The 17,253-nt window shown below is 37.7% G+C and overlaps 3 protein-coding genes and 2 non-coding genes across 12 annotated transcripts in view; 2 read left to right on the top strand and 3 right to left on the bottom strand.

The window, feature by feature from the left end:
* Positions 1-483: 483 nt before the first annotated feature.
* On the top strand, positions 484-1,827 carry LOC128876431 (protein NDUFAF4 homolog). 6 transcript variants are annotated; one of them, XM_054122803.1, is made up of 5 exons: positions 484-658; positions 863-1,018; positions 1,132-1,223; positions 1,338-1,557; positions 1,653-1,827. In XM_054122803.1, exons 2-5 carry the CDS (start codon positions 874-876, stop codon positions 1,730-1,732), a joined length of 537 nt encoding a protein of 178 aa, XP_053978778.1. In that variant the 5' UTR covers positions 484-658; positions 863-873; the 3' UTR covers positions 1,733-1,827. The 6 variants fall into 6 exon arrangements, with proteins under 6 accessions (XP_053978778.1, XP_053978777.1, XP_053978776.1 ...); XM_054122802.1 differs by having other exon boundaries at positions 484-691; XM_054122801.1 differs by having other exon boundaries at positions 486-644; positions 822-1,018.
* Positions 1,828-1,878: 51 nt separating this feature from the next.
* LOC128876429 (xaa-Pro aminopeptidase 1-like) overlaps positions 1,879-17,253 on the bottom strand; it is a 41,557-nt gene continuing 26,182 nt past the window's right edge. For 2 of the 3 annotated variants that reach the window (XM_054122794.1, XM_054122793.1), the window contains exons 3-14: positions 9,360-9,583; positions 9,076-9,117; positions 8,457-8,636; positions 7,079-7,196; positions 6,407-6,785; positions 6,180-6,300; positions 4,400-4,763; positions 3,818-4,051; positions 3,443-3,609; positions 3,259-3,351; positions 2,563-2,794; positions 1,879-2,490 (exon numbers count right to left, since the gene is read on the bottom strand). In XM_054122794.1, coding sequence (XP_053978769.1) covers positions 2,468-2,490; positions 2,563-2,794; positions 3,259-3,351; positions 3,443-3,609; positions 3,818-4,051; positions 4,400-4,763; positions 6,180-6,300; positions 6,407-6,785; positions 7,079-7,196; positions 8,457-8,636; positions 9,076-9,117; positions 9,360-9,583 — 2,177 coding nt within the window. In that variant the 3' untranslated portion in view covers positions 1,879-2,467. The remainder of the gene's footprint in view (positions 2,491-2,562; positions 2,795-3,258; positions 3,352-3,442; positions 3,610-3,817; positions 4,052-4,399; positions 4,764-6,179; positions 6,301-6,406; positions 6,786-7,078; positions 7,197-8,456; positions 8,637-9,075; positions 9,118-9,359; positions 9,584-17,253) is intronic. The other variant, XM_054122796.1, reaches the window with a different exon arrangement.
* Positions 7,642-7,856, bottom strand: LOC128877721 (small nucleolar RNA U3). Its single transcript, XR_008457300.1, has one exon. It is a non-coding gene; the product is annotated as a small nucleolar RNA U3 (small nucleolar RNA).
* Positions 10,164-10,236, bottom strand: Trnaa-agc (transfer RNA alanine (anticodon AGC)). The gene has a single exon. It is a non-coding gene; the product is annotated as a tRNA-Ala (tRNA).
* Positions 12,635-16,743, top strand: LOC128876430 (esterase FE4-like). The gene is made up of 9 exons (XM_054122797.1): positions 12,635-12,864; positions 13,661-13,949; positions 14,119-14,304; positions 14,766-14,965; positions 15,046-15,214; positions 15,641-15,807; positions 15,867-16,011; positions 16,177-16,309; positions 16,456-16,743. The coding sequence occupies exons 1-9, from the start codon at positions 12,673-12,675 to the stop codon at positions 16,616-16,618; spliced, it is 1,644 nt and encodes a 547-aa protein (XP_053978772.1). The 5' UTR covers positions 12,635-12,672; the 3' UTR covers positions 16,619-16,743.

Here is a 17,253-nt window from a genome sequence, read left to right as displayed (position 1 = left end):
TATATCTATCTTTAAAAGACAACTCACAGTTAACGTTTTTATGTTATGGTTCGTAGTACCAAATCAATGTAAAATATACAAACCATTCTTTAAAGTAATCACTTGATCTCTTAAAAAAAAAAAGACTCTTAAACTACTCAATAGTATCTACAAATGCTTCTAATAAACTTTAATTAAAAAGAGCAATTCAAATCTCCCGCTGGAAATTAGTGTCGCCAACTAGCGGTCAACATACCGAACTAATTTCGGAGTATGATCAGCGCCTCTATCGGGAAATCGCCCAAGTTTGTCCTCGAAATAATTCAAATGGGCATCGATAGATGGCGCGAAACATTTTCACTACAAACTTGGACGTTTTGCCACCGATGGCGCCACTAAGAACTATTAATCAATTATTTTTTAATACGATTACTTGCTTTATAACACTACAATATATTACTTAATATGTCAAACAAATCATTTTTATGAATAGTTATTTAATGCAGCGACAATTTTAGACCCCTTTAGTTAGTCGCGCTATCTAATAGCAACAGCGGGAACCATTTTCACTACAATCTTGGGCATTTTGCCACCGATAGTGCCACTGTAAAACTAAAAAGTATAGTACACCAAGAACAACCAAGAGTAGCGCTTATGAAGAGCCGGTATGGGTTATGAGGTTATATCATTAATCTAATTCTTACATACAAAAGTACATTAACTCTGTTATACTATAGTTTATTTATATCTATTTGTATATATTAAATCCTGTATTTTTCCCATAAGATCTAAATTATGTTACCAGTTCCCTTTTAGAAAATGTAGAACAAAGTGAATTTTAGGTTATGATTATCGCAAACTCAGTACTACTCTTATCCATTAGAAAATTAAGGAATGGGAAAAGTATATTCTACTTTGATGCGACCACTTCGCACATTTGACATAGTGCATCGTGCGCATGATGTTATTTCAGAACAGAAACCAACAGCTGCACCACAATATCCTTCGACAGCTAAGGAAAAAGAACTTGTAGATAAGAGTGAGTTAACAAATCTAGTGTATTTCATTTGATTACAAAAATAAATATTACTATACAGAGCTATATCACTCTTGGAATAACATTGTTTTTAATTTTTGGGTTCTTTGTTTCAGTGGATCCGGATTTTATGAAAAAACATAATGAAAAAAATGCTCAATTAGACAGTCGCTTGAAAGAGGTTTATGTCACCTCCAATGATCCAAATGTATGTTCTCTTCTAACAAGGCTTCTATAAATTCATGATTTATATTATTGGCAGTAACTTGGTAGTGACAATGTTTACTTGTGAAAAAAAAAATAATTTTCCATATATCACCAGAATGAATCAGCAAAGCAGCCAGCCTCATCTAGGCCATTACCATTAAACAGAACTACCTCTTCTTCGTTTGAATTTGGATTCTATGAGTCTCGTGTGATTCCTGAGGGTAAATGTTCTCTAAGGCAGGCTTTGACTTTTCTTGGAAATCATAATAATAACCCTACTGAATATACCATAGAAAAAATAGCACTTGAGTATAAGTTAGATAAACAAGTAGTAGGTGAGTTTATGTCCAGAAAAATAGATATTGGTACATCAATGTCAAGGATAGTTATATATTAGATATTTATTAATGCTCTACTACTTTTGTTGCAGCGAATATTATTGAACATTTTAGTGTTCCTAGGATGGTTATGCCACGAAAAAATGAGAAAAAGAGCATACAAAAAAAGTAATCTGTAGTCATTGTATCCAAAAATAATATAAGTATTTAGATATTGTTGTGTAAATAATAACATGTTAAAGGTAATAAAAACTGTGTTTACTTCAATTTAATTAATCTTACCTCAAATGGCACAATGTGTAATAAATAGCGAATTAGAATAGCTTACAATTTATTTATTATAATTCTTTATTCCATTTCTTGTACAACATTAACAACACAATAAGGTAAGAAATACAGAGTCGCATTCAGATAAAAATAAAATGTATCGTTACGTCTTCTATGGCAGTTAGGAAATAATCCTCATTAATCTGACTGAAAGTTTGTTTTTCTTCAACACCCGATTTACTTTTCGACATAAATAAAGTTCTTCGTTCGAAAGCTCTGCACTTTTAGTTCTATACCTTTTCATTGCTAAAATACAATATTCGCTTATATCTACGCTTTTTTATACAATAAATTACGTCTATTTACAAAAAAAAACATTACATATAAACATTCACATGGCTATGCACAATACCATTTTTTGTTCGTAGACATTCACTACACCTACGATTTTTAAATTTCTCTACCATTTCTATTTTTTCGTACCTAGTATTGGCAGTAACATAAAAAAATAATATATATTTATAAGTCTACATACAGTTTACGAAATAAATTCTTCTTTGTATAATTAAGTTAATAACGACATAACGTTTCATGTTACTCACTAAATTTTTACAAATTTCAATACCTTTCTTCCTCCTAATTAACTCCACGAATTTAGAGAATCTAAAACACGGAAGAACAATATGTATTATATATTTTTTATCTATAAAGAAAATTCATCCGGATTTTACTTACTGGATAAAACATGATAAATGACCGTAATAAACGCTAATAGATGGAACTTTTCGAAAGTGGAAGGCGCCGAGCGAGAATGGTCGAAAAGTAATCCTTCATCGACAGGACTCGGTTCCGGAATGGTTACAGTTTTCCTCATCATCCAGTCGAAAGCATTCATTCTCAATCTTTTTTTCAATTCTGGACCTACTTCCTCCCTGATACGCCGATAGTAATTGTTCAACCACCGTATCTGTATCGTGGGAAAAATTTCTTAACGATTAATATCAATGAAAAGTCTATTAACTATGAAATAGAAACATTTCTGTTTCCATTCCGTAGTGCATTTATTACTGAAAATTAACATTTCCAAGAAGCATTAGACCAAACATAATCTTATTCGAATTATATTTAATTACACGTAAAACGGAACATTTTAGAGTTCAACAAATGAGTTTTTGTATTAGATTGTGTTTGGACTCATTTTTATTCGGAAAGTCTCATCGATCTATTAAAATTGATAGTTTACATATAAGTGACTGATACTTCGATACGATAATTCTAATACAAGGCTTATTCTTTATTCTTCTCTTGCACTTACAATATTTTCTTTAATTCTGATGCAGAAAATCTTCATCCAGGTCTCTTTCAAGTGAATTTATCACTCGAAAGTGGGCCTCATGCAAATTCCTCTCAAGAAACCAAGAATAGACTTACGTGTGACGGATTCAACATGCTCGTGTCGATCAGCTTAGGCTCGTAAGGAACCAAGGTGACATCCCTGAATTTCAAGAACGGTTCCGTCCCTCTCTGGAAGATTATACAATTACATTAACACTGGCGTCGTCGAATCAATCGATATTAATTGAATTATTCGAATAATTATTTGAATTATTTTCACCGATTTGCCCGCTTCGATGACTTCAATAATGTTCTCCAAGCGAACGCCGAAGTCTCCTTCTTTGTAGTATCCTGGCTCATTGGACAGGAAGTATCCTGGTTTTAGTTCCACAGGACCACACACTTTGTCCGATGATGGATCTTGCGCGTACGATACGCTGATGGGCGCTGGAAATGTGAACGTTATGATTATACGTCTATATTGTTAATTACTCAGGAATATCGTAGCTTTCTATTCCTTAACAAATTTTAAGAATCGGTTCAGTTGTTCCAGAGATTACTCGCTACATATACAATTTTTCCTCTTTATAATATCAGTAAAGGTATAGGTGTTAATTTTGATAATAATTGAATACTTTAACGGAACGATACAAACATTCATGGACGGACAAAAAGTGACCGATCCCGTGACCAGTTCCGTGCAAGTAATCGTATCCGACGTTCCACAAAGGTGATCTTGCTAGGACATCCATATAGTTGGATTTCAGACCGCTGGGGAAAACCAACGATGACAATTGTATCGCACCGATTAGCACCCTCGTGTACGCCTTCTTCTGCTTCTCCGTTGGTGTTCCAAAATGAAGAGTTCTCGTTACATCGGTCGTCCCGTCTGTTGAAAAATAGTTATTGTTTAATAAATAACTGTAACTCTTCGTTGTACAAGATGCTCTCAAGAAGACTACGATCGAACCGAGTATTTCGACGTCAGTGAAAAAATGCAACGAAAATTATCGGTGCCCTCTTGTCTCAGAAAAAGGTCTGCTGACTTTCTCTTTCAGGTCATAAACTGACTCCAAGAGACCTTTTCCGGTGTAGGTTTATTTTTGACCGTCAGGATCTTAGACTTCGAGTCGCCAAGGGCTCGAAGTATCCAACAGATCAAGTACCCATTTTAAATAAGCAAGTCTAAGACTCAAAGCTTAAAGCCGCGAAAATCTAAAATGAAGAAGCTGTTTACCTAGATACTGTCCCCCAGAATCCACCACCAAGGTAGACGTTTTCCCAATCTTGAGGTTCGTGAGATTATTAGGTTCGTAATGAGGGATCGCCGCGTGTGGACCGTATCCAGCAATGGTTGGAAAGGAGATGCCTTTATTGTTGTCCTGCTCGTAACGAAATTCGTTAGCCAAACGCGCAACCTGCATTTCGTCCCATCCTTCGGAATTCAGCTCGTATTGTTCCTCCATGTACGCTAGAAAATCGCACATCGCCACTGCGTCACGAAGATGAGACCTCCTCATTCCCTCCGCCTCGACGTTGTTCTTTTCCGCTCGAAAGCTGAGCACTGGCGATGGTTTTGGCAAGCGTTTCTCCTGGGGGATCTGTAAGGGTGATTGTCTTAACCTTGTGCCAGAATTTGTTATAGTTTCAATACATAAATACTGAGACTTTGGTAATCGAAGGAATTTTCTTTTCTTTGATATGAAGCGTAACTTCTTAGACGCGACAGCGAAATTTTATTAACTCTTCGCAGATATTTGGCTGATAATGCAGGTACTTGCAATAGAGGGATGATTTGAAGCGATCAAGATAAGGTGGGGATAAAATTGCGTTTACTAATTTAATTAATTAATGATATTTATTCCTCAATGATTCGCGTGGAGCCGGGAGAGCCTTTGTCCGATATTCGAACGTAACACAACGAGTGCTCGAGGATAATTGTCCCTTCTGGGATGAGGGTGTGTGCATCGAGGAACATTGCAGGGAAAACTTTCTCCTAGTCAAGGCCAACGGAAATGGTACTTTATGACCCGGCGACCCTTGAGCTCTCGAATATTCGAAGACTCAAAATTCGAATGCTTAGCCGTGGGCCTGACCGTTCCGACTGCCTTAACGATTTTCAGGTGCACACTACACGTTCCTTCTCCTGCTGAGGATCAAACAGCACCGACGTTTTTCTATCCATATCGTCGTTTGAAGTGAATTTAGCCGCTCGTTTCATAAAATATAACATAAAATATCGACTCTTAGCAGCGTATTTCCGCACATTTGTCATCACGAGTCGCAATCACAATGTGGTATCCATCTGTTTCAATATTTCAGAAAAACCTCGCCTACATATGTGGTATCCATTTGTAACGAGCGAAGCACTGCTCCCTGATTTCTGGTGCCGCGGGCGTCCAGGCGTCCCGTAGCTCCGGCTATCATGCTGAGAAGAAAGTGAAATCATTCCCCACCAGTTGCAACCTCGGCCACGCGTACACGTAACCACTTAGCAGCGTTTCGTTCAATCTGTTTTGCCCTCCCCCCCTCGCAGCATTCTAATGATGAGAATACATACTGTGCGTCGTTAGAAAGGGAACCGTCCGTGTTTGGACTATGTCTACGAAGGTGTGTCAGCCCGTCACGAGGCGATCAAGCTAAGCTCAACAAGCTCTACGGGGCAGGGTAACATGTTGGAGAAGATGTTCCTTCGTCTAGGATTATCCGCTCTAATGGTCGCGCGGTTGAACTCGATAAATTGGCACGCAACCGAGTTGACGTTGCTTAGATCAGTGTTTCTCAAACTCTGTTCGTTACAGTGCTAAACAGTGTTACGTGGACAATCGTGATTAACAATCGGAAGAATCAAATAAATGAATTTTCCATACTTTCGATGCACGAAAATAAAAATGTTGGCATGTGTATTAAATCGGTTGGAGATTGGAACCTTGGTCTGAATTACGATTTTTGAAAGGGAAACAAGAGCATGTTGCATAGAAATACTGTATGGGTGAATAATTCGAGTCCATACGTACAGAGTTGAATATTTCCATGGAAGCGCCTGGACTGTAACCGCACCTCGTTGGCAGCCACACAAGGTTCCAGGCTTGAGACATTGTTCGCAGATCGTACCAAATACTTGTATAATTGTGCCATCTAAACAACAAAAAAATTCATTTTCTTGGATCATTTTCTTAGGCCAGTGATTTAATTCTCACGAGAATGAAGTAGATATTATATATGTATTTATTTGGTCACTTACTTTACGCAGCTCTCGTGACTGCAAAAGTCCATTTTCAGGTGCTCGTCGACTGATCGCAGAAGTTTCTGTCGCGGCGCGTACAGGTGAATAGATCTATGCGTGATCACAGCGTACGCCCTTAAAACGGGCGTGTTTGGTAGATCGTATCCGCGAATGTTGAAGATCCACGCGATCTCGTCGAGAGCTGTGAGGACGAGGGCGTCTGCCCTCCAGGCCTCCATTTCCATTCGTACCATCTGGACTTTCTCCTGCCAGGCTTTTCCAGAGTATTTGTCCTGAAGCGGATAAGCCGCGTGCGGATTGTAATTCGGTCGACCGACCTGCCAGATCAAGTCCACCAGGTTGTTATGGACAGGAACCAATCTTACGGACGAATTTGCTGAACACGAACGCTAGCGTTAATTTAGGGAAAATCCCTCTGGAAGGACGTGGGAGATGATTTGATTTCTAGTAGGGTCACTTAATGATCGATAAATCTATTAGCTAAAGAATCCTCCTGAAGAATAATTTGGACGACAGACATTAATTTCTTTGAAGCTCTGAATTGCTTAATTTGCGATGCAATAATAACGTTTACGCGATGTAAATATGAGAAATAGTATGAGAGTGTGTATAAATTTCAGTGTTTATTCATTTTGAAGGATTTAAGGCTTTTACGTCAAGTTTCATTACCTAATTCATATTCCCACGTTTCCCAGTCGACGGCGGATACGAGTGTTGGATCAGCGCCAATACGCACTCGCACTCGACTTTGAAACTCGTGTCTCAACCATTCTGTTATGGATGGGACCTATACAAAAGAATTTGTTTATTGAATGGAGCATAAGTGGTAAACTTCATTCAACACGGGTTGCGTAGTGTTGAAAGTATAACAAGTTATCTCCATTTTTGTTTGTTTACACGCTTACAACTTGTTATGTCAGGATACACAAGTAAACATAACAACATAAACAAGTGTCGTTGAAGTATCAACAAACATTATTTTGGATAAGGATACTATAAATATTATATAGTTCCTATTTCCTAAACAGAACCTCAATGAAATGTGTCATTAATGTTTGCAGTAGCGATGTACGGCAAAATAAAGTAATTAAAAAAAAAATTTATTTAAAATAAAGTGTTGCGCAACTGCAAACTAATGTTACACAATCTCAATCAGTAAATGAATTTTCTTCATTTACACATTCCATACAAAAAAGAGGAATTTCTATGTTTGTAATTAAATAAAAAATGCGACCACTCAGAACGCCCCACTTCCCAGGCCTCTCGTACTGAGTACAAGAGGTGAACGATCATCGATGACTGAGAAATTGAACGAAGCCAACTTCTCGAGTCTTCCTCACGCTCAGGGAAAGGAGCTACGTCTCCTCATCGTGGCTGCATCAACTCTGCTTTTGAGGACAGAGCTAGTTAGATCTACTACAGAAATGATCCTGTGAAGTATGATCTTAACTTTTCTCGTCGTGCGTGGCTCCTATGTATCATTCGGTGCACAACTTCAACAGCGAGAGAGCGCTGAGCCTCCTTGCCCTCTGACGGCGCAAAGCGTAAGTCAAGGGAGTACGTCACAGCTTCATTGAGGAGGCCACTATTCGTAATACTACTGAATGACCAGTGCCGTCTCAACGAATCTATGCGCCCCACAGACTAATAATAAGGAACTTCAAGCTAATTTGTGTAACGTTGATCTAATGTGTGGAGATATTTATCATTAAAATTTGTTATTGCTTGCCACACTATGTCGAGGTTTGCTTGGCAAAATTATCAATGACGAAATTGTAAATGAAGGCAATTTTTTTTTGGTCTACAATATCTAAACGAGTTTAGTTTTTTATTTATACCATTGTTCTAGATCAAAAGCATAGACCACGACATATCTTAACGAAATAAATTTAATGGACTCTTTGCACTGATTTGCCCAGAGATCCACAATTTTGTTAAGACGACGATTATTTAATAATAATAGATTACCTTAATAGTAATAGAACCTTTTGATAATTTGTATATACACAATTTTCGAGTTTTGGAAACGTATTCAGGTTGAACTTACTTCTTCTCTGCCGCGTTTCATGAGTATCCAATTGCAATCCAGCTGATTATCTGCCTGAACGTGATACCTTCCGTCAGTCCAAAATACAGCCTTGTCCAGTGTGATAACAGCTTCTCCAGCACTTCCGTAGAACCCAGTGATAAATTCTCTTCTCATGTCTCGAGGATCCAACGATTCGCTCTGACGATATATATCTCAATTTAATAGTACATTCACATGTAAGATGTCAAGGGTTTAAATTCACCACGCTCTGGGATCGCGAAGCATGAGTGGTTCAAAACGAAAGAGGGAAGGCAAAAAATGAGGAAAAAAATGTCCCGTCCGCGGAAAATCATTAAGTATGGTACAGCAGGTGGTGGTTCTCGATTAGTTAGTTTAGTTAGTTAGATTTTCAATCTCTCCAAGTCTTGCGTGTGCGCGAAGTCTGTAAATTTTATTCGAAATTTTATCCAGCTCCTCCTCCCTGGATACGGCCATGTCGCTAAGCTTTAATCGAGATGGAGCAGCACTCGTGATTAGAAAACACTGCGATTAAATTAGTTCGTTTAGACAAAAACAAAAACTCAATACGTGACAAGCTTGAGAAATTTGCAAACGCGATGTCTTACGCGCATTATACCTCCAATGGGCTCTCTCGGCCATGACTAACGTAGTTCACTGTCTGAAATGTTAAGTGTACAGCGTCCATAAATCGATGTACGAATGTTTCGTGCGACAACATTTCTTTCCATGCTACACTTTCGATTTTCTTAGCGATTAGAAATTAAATTTATTCGATTGTTTTGCCGAGTGCAATAATTACATACTTTATTTGTATATATAGCAGATGAGAATCGATGTGATTATTATATACTGTGTCCATGGTATTAAAAGCATAGAATTTTAATTTGAAAATGTAATTACCTGATGCGCGTCATCCGAAGTGACAATATATCCGTCGAGAACTTCTCCTTTGACCGAAGTGGTGCGACGCATTTCTGATCTTAATTGTCTCAATCTTATCGAAGTGTTTTGCCTATCGGGGGGCTGTTCGTAATCCTTCGCGGGGCAGTAAGATCTTTTCGCCCCTTTGTAGTTCATGAGCGGCTCCTTAACTTCACCTTGGAGGAGGTACGCATTCGTCAAACCTGAGCATAAGTATAAATGTTATTACATCTGGAAAAATAGACAGCATTTGAGATACAGTTAGTTTGTTGCAATGGAATATAATATTTATACATTCATCGTATTTTATATATGAAAGATTAAATACAGGTTTCATATTATTGTATGTATGAAAAAATATGTTTTTATATTTTCAATATTAAAACGTGAATATGCTTGAAAGTGTGAAGTGTTACGAATTAACATCTTGAGAGATATTGACACAATTGCTTTTGCTGTACGTTTGTTTTTATGTCATAATTATTATTACTTATGATCGCAATACCTTTTAGAATTAATTCGTGAACCACATTAAAGTGATACATCATATTTGTATGTTAAATGCGATTTGGAGATAAAAATTGCTTTGGTTTGCATGTATTCGATTAGAACACAAAGAAAGTGCATTTAAGATTCGTCCCTCGAGAGATTAACTGCATTTGTGGCACTGATAAACTAATTTTTCGTTATATTATGTTTATTGTATTAAAAATATTTATTACTTTTCGCTGTTTAATGTACAAAAAAATATTTTAAAATAAAAAAATAAACATTTAAAATTTTTGGAGGCGCCGGGTATCGATCCCGGTACCTCTCGCATGCTAAGCGAGCGCTCTACCATCTGAGCTACGCCCCCAGTTGGAAACTACGTTCAAAAATACATTTATTTATTAGCTTCTTACAAATAACTCGTTTGGTATGAAGCATCCCTATTTATTTTATTGTAACACCTTCATTTTAGGAGACCTTAGGTATTTTTTTTCTTTCTTTATACACCATTGTCTAATATTAGATTTATACTTAATACTCTTAAGTGACTATTTACATTATAATTTACACCTCCAACATGGTAATCATATATTGTAAACTTTCATAAAATATAATCTATATGCCTCCCTTAGCTCGTCACACTTATTTCTGTTTCTTGTCTATATTTTTTTATTGTTCTATCATAATCTTAATTTTTGATTACATTGCTTCATCATGCACTGTGTGAATCCTGAATCCAGACTGATTGATTGATTTATTTTTTAAATGCGGAACTAATTAAAATAGTTATGACACTCATATTTCTTCTTATCCTTGATATAAACATGCCTCGAAAACTATCGATATAATACTGTACCTTTAATATTACGAATCCTGTTTCAAAGTCACACACTCTCTCGCATTCCATATACATATATATATATATTTATCTATCCTTATAACCACTTGTAAATACATATATATAAATACATATTCATTCTTTAATAGAATTTTTTTCACAGCACAAAATTTGTATCTTATCTCTCTAGCTGATTGTCGGCGTTTCTTAATTGCACTTATATCTCAACTTCGTCATATCTGTGGCTGGCCACTTCAACATTGAATGCATGCTTGTATTGTTTTATTTCAGGTTAAAACTGTCGTTGTACTTTCCTCACTGGTGCTGTATTATTTACACTTTACCGCACTGGAGTACAGATATATGTTATCTCATAGAAGACTGTCCTTAAACCTGAATCCAGAGGGTGTGCTGAGTGGTGCTCATACACCAGGAAAGCAGATATCTCAAAGAGGTGAACCGACTGAAATTCGCGTTTCGATCGGTTCGAATATTGACCCTAAACGTTTCACCCGATTCCCGCCAATTTCCACGCGGGAACGTCCGCGAGACCGTCGCGTTATGCTTCTCCGCGAAGTTTCCCACTTTGTTGCTATAGTTTACAAAATACTTACATCACCTCCGCCGTTAACTATACGGAAAATCGATACACAGCGACGAATAAGCCGAGAACGGGCATTTTGCAGGGACTGTATCGCGTATCCAGGGTAACCGGGTCATCGAATTGTTTAATTTAATAATTTAACGTAAATATCAAGTAATATTAAATATGTTACTAGGGTAGTAGGAACGCGTCGAAGCCGTGTATTACTCTGTTGTAACTTTACAATTTTCACCGCGCAAGTTTTCCATCCCTACACTCCTGTAAACGTCACAGGACGTCGCGCTTTTCCTTCGTCGTTTCCCTTGCGGATCATGTATGGATGTCTCTCAGACGTTTTCCTTCCTTTCGTGCCTACCTCGCATTCTTTCATCGCGACAGAGAATTCGAGAAGTTCCATTTTGCATAGGAAGTAGGTTTTCGTAAATTTCAAACATTGGTGCGAGAATTTTACTTCGTTTGGCTCTTGTGAAAATTACTTCTGGAGAACCTATCACTAATTACTGTTGAATTATGCAACGAAGATCGATGTAGCCCTAACAAATTGTACAGCGTTACTTTTAACAATGGCCATCATCTCCACCAATCATTATCAACGTCAATAATGCCCGAGGCAATCATAAATATGGAATCGTCTCGAAAATTGTCCAAAACAGCGGTCATATGATCTAGAACAGTGCTTCTCAATCTTTTTAATCTCATGGAGTCCTTCTGGACTTTACTTATCCCTCATCACTCTGCTTATTACTATTATTATTTACATTATCATTATTATTTCTGTGCGTCCTATTTATTACGATTCAACATAGCCATTGCTCAATAGAATTCTTAAAAAATTCTTCCACAATTTTCATTCGTTGTCCCGTAGTAACCAATATGGCTGCTATCGAGGATCCCTGATCCAGAATATTTCAGGCTTGATTCGAGCTAGTTTCGCTACCCCGATGCTCGTCGTGGTCATGCATGCGTGTCTAATGGCAGTCCTGAATAATGCACAATAATTCGATTTAATCGCGAAAACATTTAGCCTGACGTTCGAGTTTGCTGGTTGCTTTGTTTAATAATTCCGGAAACATTTTCTTCGAGTCACGATGGGGATAATTCGATCGTAGGTCGGGATAACGTCAGGATATCCGATACTTAGTTATCCGAAAATCATCTTCATGTATTATTGCGAGCCACGAATACAAATTTGTCCCATGGATAATCCATGGGCTGCGCGGATCACGCTCGCGCTCGATTGCGTAATCTATTCTTTCCAGAGGTTGTTGTTCAGAGCGTCGACGATTGATTTCGCGCTATTCTCCTCTATAAAAGCATCGCTGTAAGCGTCGACCAAGGACTCGCGAGTCAGAAACATCGACATGTGGATGAATAAGTGGGTGTTTTTTTGTTTCGTGCTCGCCTGGGTGCATGCGGAACAGGACGTGCAATTGGAGATCCCTCAGGGGATCCTGAAGGGCCTGAAGACGGAGACTATTCTCCGTAATAAACCCTACTACGTTTTTAAGGGAATACCTTACGCGAAACCCAATGTTGGCCCCAACAAGTTTAGAGTAAGTAGAGATAAATGCGAGCATCAGATGAGAGTGAAGAATTCAGTTGTGATAGTCACTAGTAGGAGATAATTCATGGATCGATAATGATCAGTTGCTCTTGATATGTAACTTTAGTTTTGACAAGGCAACATCATGAATTTTTAGAAAGCAAGTAGAATTTTCATGAATTTTTAGAAAGCAATAGAAGGGCTAAGTGCAAAGATTTGAGAGATTAAGAATCTAACTCTAGAAAATGGTAAGGGGTCGTTTCTTAATTACTTAAGGACTATTTGGGCTATTTTTTACCCCCATCCCCCTCACGTAACGACACGTAAGATTTCACAGACATCCCTTCTTAAGACTTCATCTAGTTTCCCTCAAAAAGAGTTAAATAGTTAAATGTCGTTAGAAAAGATTCTATTAAACACGTTATTTATTATTCGAAATTAATTTAAAGATTTTTCGACTCGTAGTAAAATATTACGTAAGAATGGCTTTACCTCGGTATTAATATCTCGCGGATCCTCTACATGCAACTCCTAATGTTACGTAATCTAGAACATTACTGTGATATATCTTCAATTTGTGTTGATATTTGCTTTCACGTACTATAATTAGGCTTGTAGTACTCGGATGAGAAACATGAGTCGTCGTCATGCGACAGAGTTAGTTTACAACACTAATTACAAAATTAATTTAAATCACACTTCACAGAGATATTAATATTTTTGAACGCACCATTTTGATTAGAAAAATTGTAAATACTGATGACTTAAACACCCCGTTCGCTATGAATTATTTGTACGATTCGTAGATATCAGAGCCCGCTGATCCTTGGGAAGGCGTTTACGACGCAACCCAACATCGTTCGACGTGTCCGTTTTATTGTATGATTAAAAAGGGCCTTGTCGGCGATGAGGACTGTCTGTATCTCAACGTTTACACTCCCGTCCTCGATAAAGAAGCTCGTAAAGCCGTTATGGTATGGTTCCACCCCGGTGGGTTTAATGCTGGCTTGGCTGATGATGTACTTTTTGGACCAGACTTCTTGCTCGAGAACGATGTGGTGGTTGTTACTGTAAATTACAGGCTTGGCGCACTTGGTAAATAATCTGACTAAATAATAAACTCCTATCAACCCTCTATTACATAATTGGTCTATATATCTATTCATTACTTAGCAGGAGTCTCTCGTAGATAATTCATCGAATTGTTTGAAAAACTCTTAGTTAATCATTCTAACTCTTTCATATGTTTACTTTCGTATTTCAGGCTTCTTGAACACTGGGGACAAGAGTGCTCCCGGGAATGCTGGCATGAAAGACCAGGTTATGGCGCTCAAATGGGTGAAAGATAACATTCACTTTTTCGGTGGTTGCCCAAACAGAGTGACTATCTTCGGTCAAAGTTCTGGAGCAGCTTGCGTTCAGTTCCACATGCTGTCCCCCATGTCTGAAGGTGACGCAGAACCACTCCAATCGCTAGATTCGTAAATAGACCGCGGATTTTCATGCATTTACGGCAAATGCAAAATATAAGGAAATCCATGAAGATTTATCCATGTTAGATTTATCAGTAGACTGTGGAATTTGATGCATCAATGGCAAATAAAAATATGGAGAAATCTATGAAAATGTGTATAAATACAAAAGTATACAAAATATGAAAGATAATATACATGTTACACTACTTAGAATATACTATATTCAATACAGAACTAGGTTTTATATAAGCTTAACTTCTTTTTCTGGGTCTATGAAAATACGAAATTTGCATAAACATTTGCTGTCTATTTACGAGGATGTGAGATGCATGGTCTTGACATTAAAAGCTTCTTCGATTAAATGAATTTCTAGCGAGACTTCTCTGTGTTCACAATCTATTACGATTTTGACTTTCACCGTCTTGTTCCATTTTAGGTTTATTCAGTGGCGCCATTCAGGAAAGCGGAAGCGCGATCAATCCGTGGGCGATGTCGTATAATCCAAGAGATCAAGCTTTCATGTTAGGAGAGGCTCTTGGGATACACACCACAGATTCAGCTGAATTGGTCGAGAAATTAACAGAGTTCCACGTTAAAGACATCATCGCAGCCTCTAATCAAATAATGACTAATCAGGTGAAGTGTCTCGATAACATAATGCACAGGTATTTAAATACACAACGAGAGTGATAATTTTAATTCTTGCTCTGTTACAGAACACTCTGAATGGGAACATGTTCGCTTTCGTTCCATCGGTCGAAGTTGACCTAGGGCAGGATATATTTTTATCAAACGATCCATGGACGCTGTTGAAGTCTGGAAAAATTGCTGACATGCCATTGATGGCTGGAGTCGTTGCTGAGGAAGCTCTGTTCTATGGCCAACGTATGTAACGCAACAATCAAACATAGGAACGAGTCTTTTAAGAAACACTCAATGATGGTTTTCTTTAACCCTTTGCACTCTAGAGTCAGTCACCGCTAGGTTTCCTATAGGTTCAATTTCTTTGGAACTTGAAGTGTCAATAAAATGATTGAGGCGAAGGTTACCTGATTTTCAAATCTCAAATTAGAGATCTCATTTTCGAAGTCAATCTAAGCTTAGCATTCGTGATGACAGAATGCTAAGAAAGCATCTCGAGTTGCTGATAGATACCAAAAAAAGGCCTCGAGTGCAAGGGGTTAATAATTATGAATATTTAAACATGAAACTTTGAACACTCAAATCAAGCCTATCGAAGTAATCAAAAACAAGCGAAAAAGTATGTCAATTTTCTTATAACGGTTAATAAACACGATATGAATTTTACAGAGATGTTAGACGCCATTGATATGTTAAACACCGAGCCAGAATTATTCGTGCCACTGGATCTGAATTACACCGACTCGAACTCGAGAAGGGAATCTGGCGAGTGTTTGAGAAGATTTTATTTCGGAGACAAACATGTATCGAAGGAGAATATAAACGAATACACTAAGGTAAATCAATTCTTCGATGGTTGATATCACTCTGAATTAATTTTGTTTACTTGTGACAGATGTTAAGCGACGTTTTGTTCAATGCTGGTGAAATTCTGTCGCTCGATATTTTGAGGAATCGACTTTCAGCCCCGATTTATGAATACATGTTTAACTATGAGGGACCATTTGGTTTCATGAAGAGCTTGTTTGGCATCAGTGATGGTGAGCTAGATTAAATTATAACGTTTGGAAAATTGGAGTGGATTATGATTTTCTTAACACTGTTTCACTTCGATTAGATACATTATACAATTCATATTATAATAGATATTGGTGGTAGCAACATTTGAAAATTTATTAAAATATCTGTCTGTTTATACCGATCAGGAATTGCACATGGCGACGAATTGAGTTACTTGTTCTACTCGAACGCCTTTAAAAATCTACCTGAACCAGGTTCCTCCGCGGAGAAGATGACAAACATTATGACTAAATTATGGACGAATTTCGCCAAAGACAGGTCGGTTATAATTGTCAACACTGTTTAGCATTAAATATTAAATTACAATTTAATACTTATTTTAATAACAGTTTTTAAACATTCTCTTATTAGTAAGCAAGCTAAACATTTTCTATAGGCTAACAATAGATCGTTTTCTTTTTCAGAAATCCAACTTCGAATATGGACGACGACATAACAGTCAGTTGGGAACCAAGAGGAACCGACAACAATTACTTGATCATTAACCAGGAATTAAAGATGGAGAAGAATCTAATGGCAGACAGATCTGACTATTGGAAAAGGAAATATAAAGACGTGCTTCCATGAGCTTTTCTACGTGTAATATAAGTACCATTGTTCAAAATTCGGTAGAAGTAATTGAATCGCAACTATAACGATAATAATCACATAAAAACATTATAGAATGCAACTGCATTAAAAAATGTACTCTATCCTTTCTTCCTCGTTAAATTCATCGATTACCATTCTACTCGCGTTCTTCTCGTCTCGCTTCGTCCTCGGCTATTGGTTCACCACTCGCATTCCTATCCCGTGTGTACCAGGATCGCATGAGTACGCAGAAACCAGTTTTACCTATATGGACCAACGACGCGACAGAGTTCAACGCGGCACAAAGCCTCGAAGAGGCGAAAGAAGAGGAAACGAGCACCCGCCATCTTAACGAGACCGTGAAGTGACCAACGCGATTCGTTTCCTTTCTTCTAGTCGTTACCACGTTGCCATCGCGGCGTCGTTGATCTACAATTTGTTCACCACTCACTTTTGTGCTTCGTTTATATCAGGCTACCAGAAACGCGAGGATGCTCTACTGGGAACCACGTGCTTGCGCAGTATCAACCGCTTTCGTTTTCATTCGGGCGCCACGTAATCGGTGTTAGATATGTAGAATCATTTTGTAACATTCGTGTACTTACCAAGGAATGATTGCAATCGTTAAAATG

The sequence above is a fragment of the Hylaeus volcanicus genome, chromosome 5 (genome assembly GCF_026283585.1).
Source record: "Hylaeus volcanicus isolate JK05 chromosome 5, UHH_iyHylVolc1.0_haploid, whole genome shotgun sequence".
Taxonomy (NCBI): domain Eukaryota; kingdom Metazoa; phylum Arthropoda; class Insecta; order Hymenoptera; family Colletidae; genus Hylaeus; species Hylaeus volcanicus.
This window is presented reverse-complemented; position numbering and strand designations above follow the sequence as displayed.